The sequence below is a fragment of the Notamacropus eugenii genome, chromosome 1 (genome assembly GCF_028372415.1).
Source record: "Notamacropus eugenii isolate mMacEug1 chromosome 1, mMacEug1.pri_v2, whole genome shotgun sequence".
Lineage (NCBI taxonomy): Eukaryota > Metazoa > Chordata > Mammalia > Diprotodontia > Macropodidae > Notamacropus > Notamacropus eugenii.
Window position 1 is genome coordinate 283,806,582 of NC_092872.1, and position 16,748 is coordinate 283,823,329.

The window sequence follows — 16,748 nt, forward strand, 5'->3', positions numbered from 1 at the left end:
TTAGAATTCTGTCTGGGGCCGCCAGATCATTTTCCATGGCTAATTGTCCGTTATTCACAGTAGTAAGACAAAATTTACAACCGATGCCAGGAAAGAAAGCCATTTGAAATGGAATTCTTTGGAGAAAAATATAATGAGATGGCATTAGAAACTTGTCCCCTTCCTGACCCCTTTTTATCTTACTGCCACCCCACCCCCCACCATAACTGAGAGAGTAAGGCAGTCTTTCTCAGGGTTCCCAGGGCCACCCCACCCCCTGGCAAGATCTCTCCCTTGTATTCCTACCTTGATATTCCTGAAACAGAGATCTGAGCTCCCCCCAGCCCATGCTGCCCAACCCCCATGGACATACACCTACTAAAAAATCTCTACTGGCTCCCAGTTACCCTCAGGGTAATATTAAATCCTCAGCCTGCTGTTCAAAGCTCTGGACAACCTGGTTTCCACCATATTTCCAATCTTCATGTAATTTCCCCCTCATCTCCCATCTCTTTGCCTTTGCACAGTTTTCCCCATCACCTGGAGTGCCCTCCCTTCTCACCTTAACCCCCAACCCATCCCCTTTACCTTCAGCAAAGCACAGCAGGGGTACATGTGTCTTCCCTGACTTTCTTATTTATTAGCACTCTCTCTCTTAAAATTAATTTGAGTTACTTTGTATCTGCTTGGATTGTCTCTTGGGCTGCTTCATCAGAGGCCACCTAGTCCAATCCCCTTGCTTTATGTGGAGGAACCAGACGTCAGAGATCCAGGGACCGGCCCAAGGTCGCCCAGAGGCAGGACTTGGGTCTGCCTCCTCTGACTCCCATTTTGTGGAATTCTTTCCCTTGTCCTGTGCTGACATTTCAGCCACTGGCAGACAGGGACTGTCGTCCTGGTGGGAGGGCATATAGTGATAGGAAGATCTGTAACTTCAGAAGGCCTGGCTTCATGCCCTCTAACCAACACTCCCCACTCTTGTGGCCATGGGCTGGTCTCTGCACCAGTCTGGGCCTCAGGTCCCACCTGTCTAAAAGGCAGGAGTCAGGTAACACCCCAGGGCCCTTCCAGCCTTAAATTGGCAGTGCCCCCTCTCCCTGTGGGCTGACATCAATGGGGCGGTGCGTTCATTACCAGCCATCAAGGGCTGGGGGCTGGGAAAAGGAGATTCTTTAGCTGCTGGCCATCATCTTCCTCAGAGGTACCTTGATTTCTGAAGTAACCAGCATTTTCCCATCTTTGTCAGGCCTTCTTCACAGAGAGATATATGCAGGAGCACCCAGAAGACCATGAGAAGATTGAGAAACTCAAGGACCTCATCGCCTGGCAGGTAAAGGCGGCAGGGACTGGCTGGGTCAGGGGCAAGGTCAAGGGAATCATTCCCTGGCATACCTACCAACAGCGACATGCAGGCATCCAGCCACCCCCAGCCCTGCGTGGGCTGCACTCAGGACAGCAGCCAGTGTCTGACATTTTTGTCCCTCTGAATCATCCCACCAGTGACTCAGTTATTAACGCCACTCTTTGGCTCAGCAGAACAGTGGTGGACTGAGATGCACATCTCCCGTTACATGCTGCTAACCAGTGCTTGTCTGCCTTTTCAGTGCATGAACTATACACCCCAGGAACTCCCCAAAGCTGATGTAGCCAGAACACACCGTCCTTAGCAGTGGAAGCAGTGACTGACCTGGGGATCTAGGGCTTATGTGCAGAATCTGCCTGACTCCTCCAGAGGGAAAAAAGTTTCATAGAATCCTAGACCAAAAGCCAGAGGACACTGCCTTCAGCTTCTGTGTTTTACAGATGAAGAAACTGAGGCCCAGGATGGGCCTCAGTCTGTGTGCATGCATGTGTGTATCTGTGTGTATATCCACATGTATGCATCTGTGTGTGCATGTATGTGCATCTATATGTTAACATGTGTGCATCTGTAAGTCTACATATGTCTGTTTCCGTGGGGGAGAGGGGGAGTGGGAGTAGTCAGAACTCATTTCTCAGGACAGCAACCTAGCATCTCCAGAATCCAGAGGAGGAGGAATAGACTATTGGCCTGTCTGGATGACTGTCTGTTTGTCATGGTCTCCAGCCAAAGTGTAGCCCCCGAAGCTGCCCAGGCCCCCGCAGGTCTCAGCTGGGCTACAGCAGTCATGTTGACTCATTGTTTTCCTGGGAGCTTTTACAGTAAATTGGATTTTATGAGTTGCAAGTCTTACAGAGGAGACTAATTTGTTCCCAGTAGAGCATCTTGGTGTCAGTGCCATGGCCTTGCCCCCAATTGCTAGATTAGAAATATATTTTAAAGCAACTCATGTGTTTAAAAAAAAAATAACTGCACCAACTTTCTAAGCCACTCTTTTAAATGAAAAATTAATGAAAATATTTTACAAAACATTTAATTTGCTTTTGCTTTATAATTTACACATGTTTTTAAAGTTAACTTATGAGCCAGCAATACAGATAGAGAACCTTCCTTGGAGCCAAGAAGACCTGTATTCAGATCTCACCTCTGATACGTTTGAGTTGTGTGACCTTAGATAAGTCATTTGTCCTTTCATTGCATCAGTTAAATCTCTCACACTCTAAATTGTCTATGAGAAGGTGCCAATTGGCTTTGGGATTGGGAGTTTCCTCCCTTGAGAGATCTTTGCACCAGTGAGATCCCATGCCTGGTGGCACCTATGCCTCACAGAGCCAGTTTATGAGGGTGTCTGCTGGAAGCCCTAGCTCCACAGGGGGTCTGTGGGGCTCCACGTGTGCAAGGCAGACACTGTCCTCCCCAGACATGCTTTGAGGAAAGTACAGAGACCCATCCACACCCGTGGCAACAGGAATCCCATTGTCTGTATGTGTGTGGAGGGGGTACCCGTGTGTGTGTGTGTATGTATGTATGTAGGGGTGTGTATGTACGGGCAGCTGAACCTGAAGTCATGTGGTCTAGGTTCTGATCCTGCCTCTCCCTCCTCCCTGTTTGAGACCGTGGGCAACACACTGACCCTCTCTTTGCCTCAGTTTCTACATCTGCTAAACAAACATCTGTGAATGTATTAGGCACCAGGCACCTTGCCTTGCAGGAACATGAGAGATCACATAGACACCGACTGATTTGGGCCCCAGGTGCCTCCAACTCACCCCAAGAGCAACCAAAGCTGCCACCGCTCCACTGTTTACTCAATGCTTTGCTTACCTTGTCCCACTGGGACTTCATAGATGCCTTTGTAGGGAAGGGCTGCAGGTCTCCATTTTACAGATTAAGAAACCAAGGTTCAGAGAGATTTCCTTTCTAGGGTCACGTAGATGGGTGAGTTTCAGAGGCGGGAGGATCTGAACCCAAGTCAGCCCAAGTCCAAGCCCAGCCCTCTGCCCCTCTGGCCACTCTAGGGCAGGTGCCCCCCACCCCAGAGAAGCTGTATTTTATTAAGACTGCCCTTTTTAAGAAACACACTTATGACGTTCTATGAGAAGGCATCATGTATGCGAGGCATCACAATGTCTGTACAAAGTAAGTCAGGAAGATAAAATGTGCGACTGTGTGTATATGAGTGTGTGTGTGTGTGTGTGTATGACTGTGAGTATGTGTACGAGATTATGTTGTTTGAGTATGAGTGTGTGTGGGTATATATGAGTGTGACTGACTGTGTGATGTGTAAATGAGTGAGTGAGGGCGTGTGTGTGTATGAGAGTGTGTGAATATGTGTGTATATGTGTAGGAGTGTGTGTGTGAATGTACATGAGAGGGAGAGTGTGTGTGGGGGTGCCTGTCATCTGTTTCCCACCATCCAGCCAGAGCCCAGTCAGTTACTGATAATGGTGCCCCACTGTCCATGCTTCCAGTTTCCTAGACACCCAGGATGCACCAGCTGGGGGCTATAAATGGCACCAAAACACATTTTCTTCATTATCTCCCTCCCAATTGTCTCTCCCAGAATTCATTCATACAACATTCCACTGTGGGCCCGTTTCTCCCCAGGCTGGTAAATCTGCCCATTTGGACTGCTGTTCTGTCATGTTGGAAAAATCTGTTTTTAATCAGTATTAGAGCTTAATTATGAAATATGAAGAGGAGGCCTCTTAGCTTGATGACTAACTCAGAGCCATGGGCAAGCCCAAGCTGCTAAGCAGACATCGATCTCAGAGACCCTGGTCTATCTCATTGGACAAGTGGGGAAGCAAAGGGCCAGAGAAAATGGATGCCATGCTCAGGGTTGCATCAGTGATAGGCAGGAGCTTCAGAGTAAAGGAGACTTCAGAGGTCACCTTTCATGGGGAAACTGAGGCCCAGGGAGCTCATGACTTGCCCCAGGTCCAGAGGTAGTCAGTGACTGAGCCAGGATTTGAACCAAGGTTCTTGGACTTGAGAACCAGAGCTCCTTCTCATTGTGTCTCTGAGAGAGAGGAGTCCCAGCTTGTATGGAGAGGCCATGGCAAAGACAGTCTCCTGTGACACTCTTTTAAAGGTCAGCCCCTGTCCACACTCTATACCACCAATGACAGCAGCCTTGGCTAGAGAAGGTCAATTCCCCTTCAAAATAAGAACCTCAGAGGGTTCAGGACAACATCTCAGTGAGTGAGAGAAGTTCAGTTTTGAAACACTGTTAGCTTGGCGTTTACAACTCGTGTCCTCTGACTTGACCTTCTAATAACAGAACAGGCCACAGGGAGCCTGGAGAGCTGCTCATCTCAGACACATCTGTCCTGGGACTGATCAGCTAGCCATTGTCAGCCCAGATCGGGCTGCAGTCTGCCAGGATGCATCCACAGCAGCCACTTCCAGATCCTGTGTAGGCAGGGTGGCTGGCATTGGGGAGGTTAGCGCTGGCACTTAGGAGGACCCAGAGAGTTTCGCTGGCAAAATTGGGTTCAATTCCCCAAACATAATTTAAGCACCTGCTGCATACAGGATACTTTGTAGGGGATGGGGGTTTAGGGGAAGGGGTAACAAAGGCAAGAGCGAAATAGCTCCTAGCCTCAAGGAGCTTACATTTTGTTGGGGAAAAACAGCTGGGCACTGCTCCCTAAGTCCAAGACGGAGACAAAATAAATACCCAGGAATGGAGGATGGGGCACTGGCCACTATAAGAATCAGGAAAAATGATGGATTCTGGGCCAGAGGAGGGAGGAGTGAGACTTTAAACTTGATCAATGGAAAGTCGTTACTCAGTAATAATAATAAATAGTCATTAAAATAAATTATGAATGTTTTTGAAGTGCCTACTATGTGCCAGGCACTGCACTAAGTGGGTACAAAAAGAGACAAAGGACCTGCCCTGAAGACACTTCCGTGCTCCTCAGAGATAACATAGAAGAAAATAAGAGATAGCCTTAATATAGTACTTTAAGATTAGCAAAACACTGTCTTACAAGTATTTTATTTGTTATCTCCTTTGATCCTCACAACAACTCTGAAGTGTGTGGGGGATGGGTGGAATACACCCCCAGACCCCAGTGGGGGAGGAGGAGCAGAGGGATGCACCCCCAGGCCCCAGTGGGGGTGGGGGAGCAGAGGGATGCACCCCCAGGCCCCAGTGGGGGTAGGGGAGCACAGGGATGCACCCCAAAGATCCTTCCAGCTCCCACACTCCATGATTCTTGAGTTCTGGCTGATTTAGCCCAACTCTTGATGGGCTTCCTTAAGCACCTGCTACATGCAGCCAAGCAGCCTCGTTTATTTGCCAACCAATTTTTCTATCTCTGACCTTCTATTTTCACTTTGCTTTTCTTTTTCAGCCATCATTATTTGTAAGTTTCTGGTGCACACAGTCAGTCACGGGAAGATCCACTATCATGCTCTCTTTGTTTTTCAGATTCCGTTTTTGGCAGAAGGGATCAGGATTCATGGAGAAAAAGTCACTGAAGCGTTGAGGCCATTTCACGAGCGGATGGAAGCCTGCTTCAGACAGCTGAAAGAGAAGGTTGAGAAGCAGTATGGGGTTCGGACCATGGTGAGTGGCTCAGACTGGACCGTGTCTTGGGGGTGGAGGGGGGCAGCACAGTGTTCTCTGTGGTAGAGCTCAGAGGAGGGAAATAGGCAAGGGCAGTGAGGCCCACTCTTTGTTTGGAGAGGGAGGCTCTTTGAACCTTGTCTGAGAAAAGGGAGCTATGCTGACAGAAGGCCTTTACTCATGGGACAATGATCAAGCCCCTGTTACTGTGACCAAGGTAGAATGCACAGGCTAGAGGGAGCCATCTTCAGAGACTTTGGAGATCATCTGATCCAGCATAGACCTGAACAAGGTCTCCAACCTCTGCAACTCACCTGGCAGAGGGAGCCATTTCGTTTTGTGAGAGCTCTTACTGTGAGAAAGATATTCCTTTTTTTTTTTAATAGTGTTTTATTTTGCCTAGTTACGCATAAAGACAATTTTCAGCATTCATTTTTTATAAGATTTTGAGTTCCTAATTTTTCTCCCTTCATCCCTTCTTCAAATGGCAAGCAATCCGTTGTCGGCTGTCCATGGGCAATCACCTAAAGCACATTGAGGAAGCCGCTCCCTAAAGCCAGTCTGAACCCTCCTCTGTGGCTTGGACCCATCATTCTCGGTTCTGGGTCCATGCAGGGACAAGCCCAAGCATCTTCCACGGAACAGACGGCCATTGTGCTCCCCCTCGTAGCTTCCTTCTCCAGGCGGAGCATCAGCTGATTAGTTATCCTGATTAATCATTCAGTCAGTTAATTAGTCTGTCCATCAACAAGCATTTATGAAGCCTCTGCTTGTACCAGGAACTCTGCTACATACCTGAGATATCAAGACAGAAGCTTATATTCTCATGGGGGGGACAATATGCCAGCTGCCCCTCTGCAGTGGGCAAAATGCTTTCTTCTCTCCTCCCACTCTTGGAATTCATGGCTTTATTTAAGACTTGGATCAAGCACCACCTGAGGGAGACAGCTAGTGAACCCGTGTGTGTGTGTGTGCGTGCGTGTGTGCATGCATGCACGTGCACACGCCCTGCCTGCCTCTAGGGATGAGGGACCCAGAATACAGGAGAAAACAAGGAAATCTTCTGTGTTTCCTGCTCCTATTTGAATGTATCTCCATTCACCTGTGGAATGGAGCACCCTTGGAGTACTTTTTCATCCCAGCCTCTTCCCTCCCTTTCTCCTGGGAGGCAGGAGACCACCTAGTGTCTGCTCAAGTCTTCCCCCTGAAGCTGTTCACCAGGAAGCATCCTCTTGCCTTGAGTGTGAATGGGAGGCCCTGTCCCCGTGTTTATCCAATGTTTATCTTTGCACATGTTAACACATTCTTTTTTTCCATTAGAAATAGATTTTACCCAGCAGAGCAATTTGTAGGTTTCCACATAGATCAGCTGAGCGGTGGTGGAGGAGTAGGTCTTACTAAGACCCTCCCAGGGAATCACAGGGTCTCAGGAATTTGGAGGGACCTTAAAGGTATATGTGAACCATAATCCTTAATTCTGGCAGCAAACTCAAATAGAAACAGATGTCCGTGTCATTGATTTAGAAAACCACAAGTTAGCATTGTCTATGTTGTATTGTATCTGTTTTTTGTTGAGCATTTCCCAATTACACTGTATTCTGGTCATTTTGCCACATGGTCTATGTGACCATGGCCAAGCCATTTAATCTCTCCGGGCCTCAGTTTGCTCATCTGTCAAGCAGAGATACTGATACCTCTGATGCCTACCTTACAAAATGGTTGGGAAGTTCAGCTGAGTTCATGTGCACTGAGTGTCTGATAGACGTCATCACGTTTTGCAAGTCAGCTGTTTTCGTTATTCTTATTGCTTCAGTCATCCTTGGGATCACATTCAGTATGGGATCCCAGTGACTCAGAGGTCATCTTGTCCACCCTCCTTGTCCTGATGAGGAAGCTGGACGCTGGGGGTGATGAAGTCATTCGGCCCTGGTCCGAGAGGGAGTGAATGATGGCTGCCTCTTATTTCCATGGTGGCCTTTATTATTCTCTTTCTCCAAGGTACCACGGGAGTAAAAGTGCTTCAGTTTTCCTTCATTCACATGTTTAAGAAAAATGTCTTGAGTCCTGTGCCCTACAGAGCACTGTGCTCAGGGCTGGGGGAGAATCAGAGTTTAGATAAGACAAGTTTGCTGTCCCCACTCTAGTGGGGAGTGGAAGGAATCATTGAGCCAGATCATTATCACACAATATCTCTTTATCATGTATAAAAGGGGGTCTGAATAAGTACCTGGTAAGGTCTAAGGAGAAAAATGATGCAGGGAATTCAGGCGGAGTTTTTCGGGAGAAGATGTCAGGTCACCAAAGGACCTTGGGGAGCCAGCATGCACTGAGCTTTGGGACTAGGCTAGACCAGCCTACCTAGCCTTAGAAAGTCGGACCCCTGAGACCCTCCTTGCAGCATCTGTTTGGCTAGCTGATAAGCCAAGCTCCTTGGCAGTGGTAGCCCAGCCTGAAACCCTGCTGCTGAAGAGGCTCTTAGATATCAGGGATTTTTCTTGCCATGGGTCTGGTTGGAGGGTTCTTCACCAAAATCAGAATCTCTGAATAGTGCTTGATGATTCCATGTTTGCCTCTCGTTAGAATCAGCATCAAGTGCCAGGAAGATTTGAGAGCCAATGTCACATGCGCCCAAAGTTTGACTCCACTTGATTGAATTCATTTTAAGAAATCTCCAGGTGTTCAAGAGACCAGTTTTTTTTGTATGTGAAAGGCGCTATCAAGTCCATTTAGTCAAGTCCATCTCATGGATCCAGAGTTGAGCCCCCTGCAGGGTCGATGAGTGTGTGTGTGTGTGTGGCAGGGGAGGGGGTGGGGTGGGGTTGGAGAGCTGGGGGTGGTAGGGGTTGGGATTGGAAGGAAGCCAAGGCCATTAAAGATTAAGGAGCTCACATTCTAAATAGCACAAGATTTTGGGCTGATGATCCTTCCTTTGGACCTGAGGCCCAGAGCCCACACTGCCCAGCTCTAACCTGGGAGCGCGGGGGGAAGGCTGTTCACAGCAAGTCCCAGCCCTATGAGTTGCCAAATAAAAGCTTCCTTGCAAGGCTTGCAGGGACCTTAAGGATTAAAAATGCAGAAATGCATATAATTATGATAGAAATGCTGACAGCTTCAGATACGATTCTCACTTCTTTTAAGAAGTGGTCATTTTCCTTAACTTTGTGTCATCTGAAGGAAATATGACCAGATTTTTTACATGACTCATCAATAATAATTTAATCAGAAGGAAACATGTCCCAGGAATGAAAAACAGCTTTTTACATGGGCACAGATATGGGACTGAACTGGATTCTTCCAGGGGGCTCCCTTAGCAAAGTTGTTTCTGTCTTCTCCAACACTTGTTAGGTCTTCTGCACACAGTGAGTGCTTTTTGGTGAATGGAGTGGAATTGAAACCAACAGATCATTAATATTAACTACATCCAAAGATATGAAGGTCTCAGTAACACAAAACCATGTCAAAGAAACAATGGAGAATTTCTCTTCAGGGACTAGATCCCCAGATACTGGATTTCTAATTTGCCAGGGAGTCTTGCCAGGCTCTGCCAGAGCTTTATCATCTGGTGGAAAGATTTGTTCACTCAAGAAATATTTATTAATCCCCTTGTGTATGAAGAGCACTGCCTGAGAAGCATGCTGGGAAGCTGGGTCTAAGTAAGACCTGGCCTCTGTCCTAAAGGAACTGTGTTGTAATACAAAATATCTGCCTCTTTCTTGGGCTCCCTGGGTTCAGATCCCCCTCTGCCTCTTCCCAGACACCAATTTCAGACCAGCCTTGGCACCTTGATGTCCTCATCTGTAAAGTGGGGATGCTCATGTCTATGCTGGCTAACCCCATGGGATTGTGAACTACAGAGTGTATTGCAGAGAAAACTACTTTGAATGAGGAAAGCTGAATCTCCTCAGTTGGTGGAGCTCCCTGGACCCACAACAATGGCTGCAGTTTGGAAAAAGGCTGAACACCCTAGTTCTGACAAATGGCTAATTTCGTGTGGACAATAATTTAGTGGGGAAAAAGCAAAGTTAATTAGAAGAGTTTTCGGTTTCTCCAAACTGAATGTCAAAAACTACTTTGTATGTTGTTTCCTGATGGAGGGTTTTCAACTCTGAGGAATATATAATCCATGGTGTTTATGGGAATGTGGATGGGTCACATTCAGAGGAAAATTGAGTTTTCTCCTGGAAAGAATTTCGATCAGTGATCATGGGGCCAGATCTGGGAGTTCGTTTGATTTTGATTCCTCCAGACTAGCCTCTCTCTATAACTTGCTGTCTTAGGGGGTTCTCTAGAGCACTGAGACGTAAAATTATTTTCCCAGGGTCACACAGCCAGTAAGTATTGAAGGTGAATTTTGAACCAGACTCACCGGTTTGACATCCCAGGACTTTAATCACTGCACCACTTCTGATCCCACGCATAATTCTGAAATCTATCCAGTCAGTGGTGCTCACAGCTGGGTAAATCTTGGTCCTCTCATTTGCAGCCCTCGGGGATGGATGACAGACGAGGTAGTCGGCCGCGGTCCATGGTGCGCTCCTTCACCATGCCCTCCTCCTCCAGACCCCTGTCAGTTGCTTCAGTCTCTTCGATGTCCTCAGATAGCACTCCTTCCAGACCTGGCTCTGATGGGTAAGAAGGCACTACTGCAGAATGGGGGGAGGAAGTACCGAAAAAAAGTTGAAAGAATTGGAAATGTTTCACCTCTAGGAGACAAGACTAAGGATCATGCTGTGTCTTCAAGTATTTGAAGAATGGTCTTGTAGCAGAGGGTGTTGATCGGCTCTGCCTGGCCTCAGAGAGAGCTGCCCAGTGTTAGGGGCAGGGACAGGCTAGACATAAGCACACTTGCTCATCATTAGACCTGACTTCAAGTACATTGGGCTGTTTCAGGCACTGTGCTCTTTTCTCTCCCTGGAGGTCTCTGAGCAAAAGCTGGGTGACCCCTTTCTGGGAATGCCAGAGGAGACATTCTTGTTGCACTAGAGCCCAGACCAGATGGCAGCTGATGGCCCTTTGGTGCTGGGAGGGCTTGCACCACCGATTGCATTGTAGAAACCTTTGAGCAAGTCCTTAATCTTGCTGGGTCTCAATTCAAGCCTCGGTAGTAGGAGCAGATTGAACTAAGTGACCCCCAAGGTCCCTCCCCACTCCAGAGCCCTAATCCTAGGATCTTGTTTTCAGCTCCATTCTCTGGGAGTGGAGAAGAGCAGTTATGACAACAGAGAAGATCTCCCAGGAGAGAACTTTGCAGATGCAATAACCCAAAACACAGTAGCCTGGGACCATTTGTGCCAGGGCAGACCTTCCTCCCCCACAAACACATACATACCATCATAGACACTGGGGGCCCCACTAGGGCATGACCCAGGGGGAAACTGATGTACATACTGACCCTGAGTTATCCAAAAGGTCTGATGATATCCCGGAGCCTTTGGTGAAGAAAGTGAGGCAGTTTATGCTTCCATCTTAGGAATATTTGTATCCAAAATGCTGCCCTGCATCTATCAGCTGAACCTCCAAAGTCCTGCCTATGGGTTCAGGGGAGCCAAGTTGGTGAAATCCCACTCAGGGGCCAGCCTGCAGCCATCCCACTGATCATCCCAACTCAGCACCCTCCCAGCTTTGCGCGGTCATTTATTTAAGTATTTGGGACTCCTAGCTTTGACTTTGATCAAACCTATCCTTCCCTATGTTCCTAGCCCTTGCCTCTGTTACTTTGTAACAAAGAGTAAAAAAGAACAAAGCAGAGTTCTGCCAACCTTGGCAGCAGACAGACTGCGCCATGTGCCATGCTCTTTAACCCCCAGATTAGGAAGGGAGACACGGCCATTTCCTTGTCTCTTCTCCAAGGCCTTGTGTAGTTATCCAACAGCATTTCATTTATTTTTTCTTCTTTCCATTTCCATAGTGACTGTCATCATGTATATTTTTTCCTGATTCTCTTCCATTCCCATGATTCTGTGCCTAGTTCAGAGTCACCACTTATTACATTTGTTACAGTCTTGGGGAAGAGTCTTCTAGGCTGATGTAAGATGATGAGGTTGCCATGCCATTCTCATTATTTAGCCAAGACAAGCATCTCTCAGGCCTTTTGGCCCATCATCCAGAAATACCCAATATGCTCCCTTTTTCTTTCTCTTTCTCAGTATTAAAAGAGAGGCAGGCATACATGACTGATGTTTGGGGTGTTCCAGAAAGGTGTCATAAGGAGAGGCCTTTGCAATCTAAAACCTGAAGGAACATGAAACTCAAAAGAAAATGAGACTTGGGAGACCTAGGGTTAGAAGACCCTAGTGTGAATTCACCTGCTACTTGTGTGACCTTGGATCAGTCATATCCCTTCTCTAGGACTTGGGGATTAGGCTCAGCGACTTCTAAAGTACAAAAGTCTTTACCACCAATCCTATGAAAACACTGACCCTCAAGTTTGACCCATGTTAAATATTGTTTATTTAAAACATCCCAAAGTCTGATGGTAAGATCCTCATGCATTGACAATTATAACTCCAGTGGCTGTAATAGCCTCTATCTTTTTTTAAAAGCAGGGCTCCTTGCCCCAGACCAAAATGTGCAGACATCCCCAATTCCCTTTATCCCCCAAGAATACCTGCGCTTCTAACCCCTCTCAATTTTTACTCCTGATGGGCTAACTTCCTCAAAAATGGCTGTAACTTTCTTTTCCCCATCAGCTTAATACATGCTTTTTCTTCAAAGACAACCCCCATGTGGAAGCTTTCAATTTAGCCATATTTAAACCCTGTGCACTTATTCCAGGCCAGTTTATAAAGGGATTTAATTCCAGCTTCCCCCTAGACCATCCCAAGGAGAGCTTGGCTAAGTTTTTATTGGGTGAAAGAACCTAGAAATATGATCCTGTGATTGAGAGCAGCCCCTGGGTGTTGTGCAAAAGAAAATGTCTTTGCAACGTGGAGACATTTTCAGAAGAAGAGACGGAGCCCAGCTCCCACCCTCGCAGCCTCCATGGTCCCTTCTCCCAGGGATGTTTTTGTGTAACCTTTCACAGAAACCCAGCTTGATTCACAGACTGCCTTTTGTTCCCCCTCGGAGCTGTCACCTCTAGCAGCTCTTCCTGCTGCCACCAAGTGGGATCCACAGTGCCAGAGGTCAGGAGAAAAGGAAAGGTCTTCCTGTTGGCAGGTGCTTCTCATAATGTGAAAAGTTCAGACCATGACCCACTCTCTCACGTCACTTCCCAAGTCAGTCGACATTTCATGGGGTTTGTTGTCTCCACAGGCTCTGGCTTGTCACCAGAATCAATTCTTAGCCTGACTGATTGATTTTGAGATTTTTATATCTAGAAATTAAAAAAAGTAAAGAGTGCTCTCTAAAGTAATCCATGATATAAAAAATGATTCTTATTTTGACATGCAAGATTCCAATTAGATGAGTAGATATCTCCACTGATCATCAATGATATCACAAGGCTTTAAATTCATTCAACCAGATGTTTGTTTACTGCCTGTGTGACCTTAGGCAAATACCTCTAATTACCAGGGCCTCGGTTTCCTCTTATGTCAAATGAGAGGGTTGAACTTGGTGGCCTCTGAGGTTCTTTGCAACTGTTGATTTTCAAGTCTCTTCTGTGTGCCAGCACCACACTGCCGTGGATGCTACCCTCAAAGTCCCTGCCCTCAGACAGCTCCCATTCTGCTGAGGAATTTAGATTATAATCATGTATTCATTTGATGAATGTCAGCTTCCTGGAGGGAGCAGGACAGTTTGCTCTGTTATCCACACTGAAATATGGGCAGAAGGAGAGGTCACATCCTCTGTGACCAGCTCAGTCAAGGTAAAGTCTTTGAAGGGAAAAGTCCATTTTGCCATACTCAGAGACTCGATAAGGCTCATGTTCCACTTATAAAGAAAAACAAACTTGGGAATTCATAGAGACCATAGATTTAGAGCCAGAAGGAATCTCAGGGACTGTCTACACAACCCCCTACCCATTTTACAGAGGAGGAAAACTGAGTTTCAGAGAGGCGATATGACCTACACAAAGACATGAGAGTTTAAACCCAGGTCATACAGTCAGATCATAGATTGAGGACAGTAAGAGATGGTAGCAGCCAGATGGGCCCACCCCCCTCATTCTGCCGATAAAGAAACTGAATCTCAAAAGAAGTCACCTAACTCATCTAAGGCAGGACACAGAGGGATGACTTGACCCTGAGGCCTCTAAATCCATATCCAGCCTATGGTCTTCACCCTGTCTTACTGCTCAGGGCCTCCCAGATTTCTCCTCCTCAAAATCCACCCTCCAGCCTTCTTTACAGTTCCATACCCTTCATCTGAATGATTGCAATGGAATGGCCACTGAATTTGGAATCCAGATTCTGGCCCATGTGACCACGCCCTCTGGGTCTCAGTGACCCCATCTGTAAAATGGAGGGCTCAGACTCAATGATATTGCCTTCCAGCTCCACTCTCCTCCTGTGCTTTTCTCCTTTCCCTCTAACCCAGTTGTGACAAAGAAGTCAGAGCCAGGGATGGGTTGGGGAAAAAAAAAAGACAAAATTCCCGTGCTTCAAGGCAAAGACAAAAATGGCCTAGAACTGCCTCTAACCAGCTTGGCAGAGTGGGGAAGGTGCTGGACCTGCCCAGCCAGCTGTGCAACACCAGATGCCTCAGTTCTTGTCGCTGTAAAATCAAGATCTAAATGCTTGTCCTCCCAACTCATGGGGGCGTTGGGAGAAAAACAAGCTTTAAAACAAGGACATAAATATGAACTATGATTGTCTCAATAAACGTGAAATCCTGAAAGGCTGAGAAGGCTAAGCCGATGCAGCCATGTAACTACCAGCCACACAGACTCACAGGTGGGAGGTTAACAAATTAAAGAAAAACTTTTATTTTGAATTTAGGTGAATTTTTCTTTCATCTAATAAACAAGCTGTGAAGTTGCATTGGTGTGTTTAAAAAGAAAATGCCTTTACGTTAGATGAAAGGATCTTGAAAATTCAAAAGAAATTAAACTCCTTTTCAATCATCATAGCCTTTTAGTTGTGCCGTGTCTCTTAGCAACCAATCAGGGCTGTTTAGTGTCCCCTGACTCAGTGCCCAATCTGAGGCGAATGGCTTCTCATCAGTGCCTCTATCTCCAGCAGATTTTTCCATTTCCCTTCTAGATGTGTGCCTTGGTTTCTCCCAGTGTTTAGTTCATCTGAAATGCTCCCCAAATTTGGAGTGCTGGCTGGTTGACTGCATCTCAAGAGGTTGCAGATATTAGTATAATAAGTATGCACAAAAGTAGTTTGTTTTTTTAGGTCACTAACATGCTAAGATGCCTCTTTCTAAAAGCTCACTCTCACAAGAGGGAAGTTGATTTTCTCAGCCATGCCGAGGGGTGTTACCCGTATGAATCTCTTGCATGTCTATGGCAAGAGGGGCCCTCAGACCAATGACCAGAAAGAGGGGTGAGCAGCCAGAGTCCGTAGAACGCCATTACCTTCAAAATGTATCTCTTCCTGCTGCGGGGAGGTCAGACTGGCGAACCACACAGAGACTGGGACTTGTATACATTATTTCACACCTGCCTTCCTCCACCTGTGCAAAGGAATGGGGGAAGGTACCTTCCCATCTTCTTTGGCTTCATAAGGTGTTTTGGTGTCAATGCACTTAAATGCTGCTGCATAGCTCTTTTGAAGTTCTAGCTTCCATGTATAAAAATAGAGAGAGAAGAATTACTTTTGTAGACAGAACTTAAATGACAAATTTGTCATTACAGTGAGAGATGGGGAGTCACAGTTGATTGTGTTTTTTTTTTAATTAATTCATTGATTTTTTTTTTCCCCCTCCATACCTGCATTTAAGCCAATATGTCAGGAAAGCAGGCAACAATCATGTACTAAACCTTTACCATGCACCAGAGAGTGTACTAAGCTTTGGGGTATGAAGGTGAGAAAAAAGGAAACTAGTCCCTGTTTTCAATGTGTTTATAGTCCAACTGGGGAAGACAGCACACTTAAGGGAGCTGAAAAGTGTCTGGAGACAATGGGTAGGGAGTGGAAGATGTGGGAATTCTATTCTCTATATCTTTGAGAAATGAGACCTTTATCAGAGATAATTTTTCCCCAGTTTCCTGTTTTCCTTCAACTCTTGGCTGCATTAGTTTTGTTTGTGCAAAAACTTTTAAATTTTATATAACCAAAATGATCAATTTCCATTCCATAATGCTCTCTATCTCATGTTAAGTCATAAATTCCTCCCTTATCCATAAATCTGACAGGTACATTATTCCATGCTGTCCTAGTTTCCTTTAGATATCACGCTTTATGTCTAAATCATGTACCCATTTTGACTATATACCTGTATACAGTGTGAGATATTGGTCTATGCCTAGTTTCTGCCAAACTGCTTCCCAGTTTTCCCAGCAATTTTTGTCAAGTAGCAATTTCTTGTCCCAAAATCTTGGATCTTTGGGTTTGTCAAGCACTAGATTATGATGGTCATTTACTACTGTGTATTGTATACCTCTTTGATTCCACTGATGGTGGCTTGCAATCTTAACCATAAGAGGTGACCATTTACATGGTGAGCCAAGGTTTACAGAGTATCTTACATGTATTATCCCATTTGAATCTCCTAGAAAACCTGCGAAATAAGCACTACAGGTATTGAATTTATAGATTTAAAACAAGAGGGGACCTTGGAAGTTATCAGGATAACCCCTCATGTTACAGATGAGGGAACTGAGGCCCAGAGAGGATGAAAGAGTTGCCCACAGTCATAGTCAGTCAACAAATATTGTCTCCTATATGCCAAGCCCTTGCCAGGTGCTAGAAATACAAGTCCAGAGAATAAAATCATTCA

The 16,748-nt window shown here is 46.1% G+C and overlaps 1 protein-coding gene across 2 annotated transcripts in view; it reads left to right on the top strand.

Annotated features, from left to right (window-relative positions):
* Positions 1 to 16,748, top strand: part of DOCK1 (dedicator of cytokinesis 1) — a 582,086-nt gene that overhangs the window by 547,780 nt on the left and 17,558 nt on the right. For both annotated transcript variants that reach the window (XM_072629055.1, XM_072629056.1), the window contains exons 46-48: positions 1,226 to 1,309; positions 5,781 to 5,918; positions 10,402 to 10,547. In XM_072629055.1, coding sequence (XP_072485156.1) covers positions 1,226 to 1,309; positions 5,781 to 5,918; positions 10,402 to 10,547 — 368 coding nt within the window. The remainder of the gene's footprint in view (positions 1 to 1,225; positions 1,310 to 5,780; positions 5,919 to 10,401; positions 10,548 to 16,748) is intronic.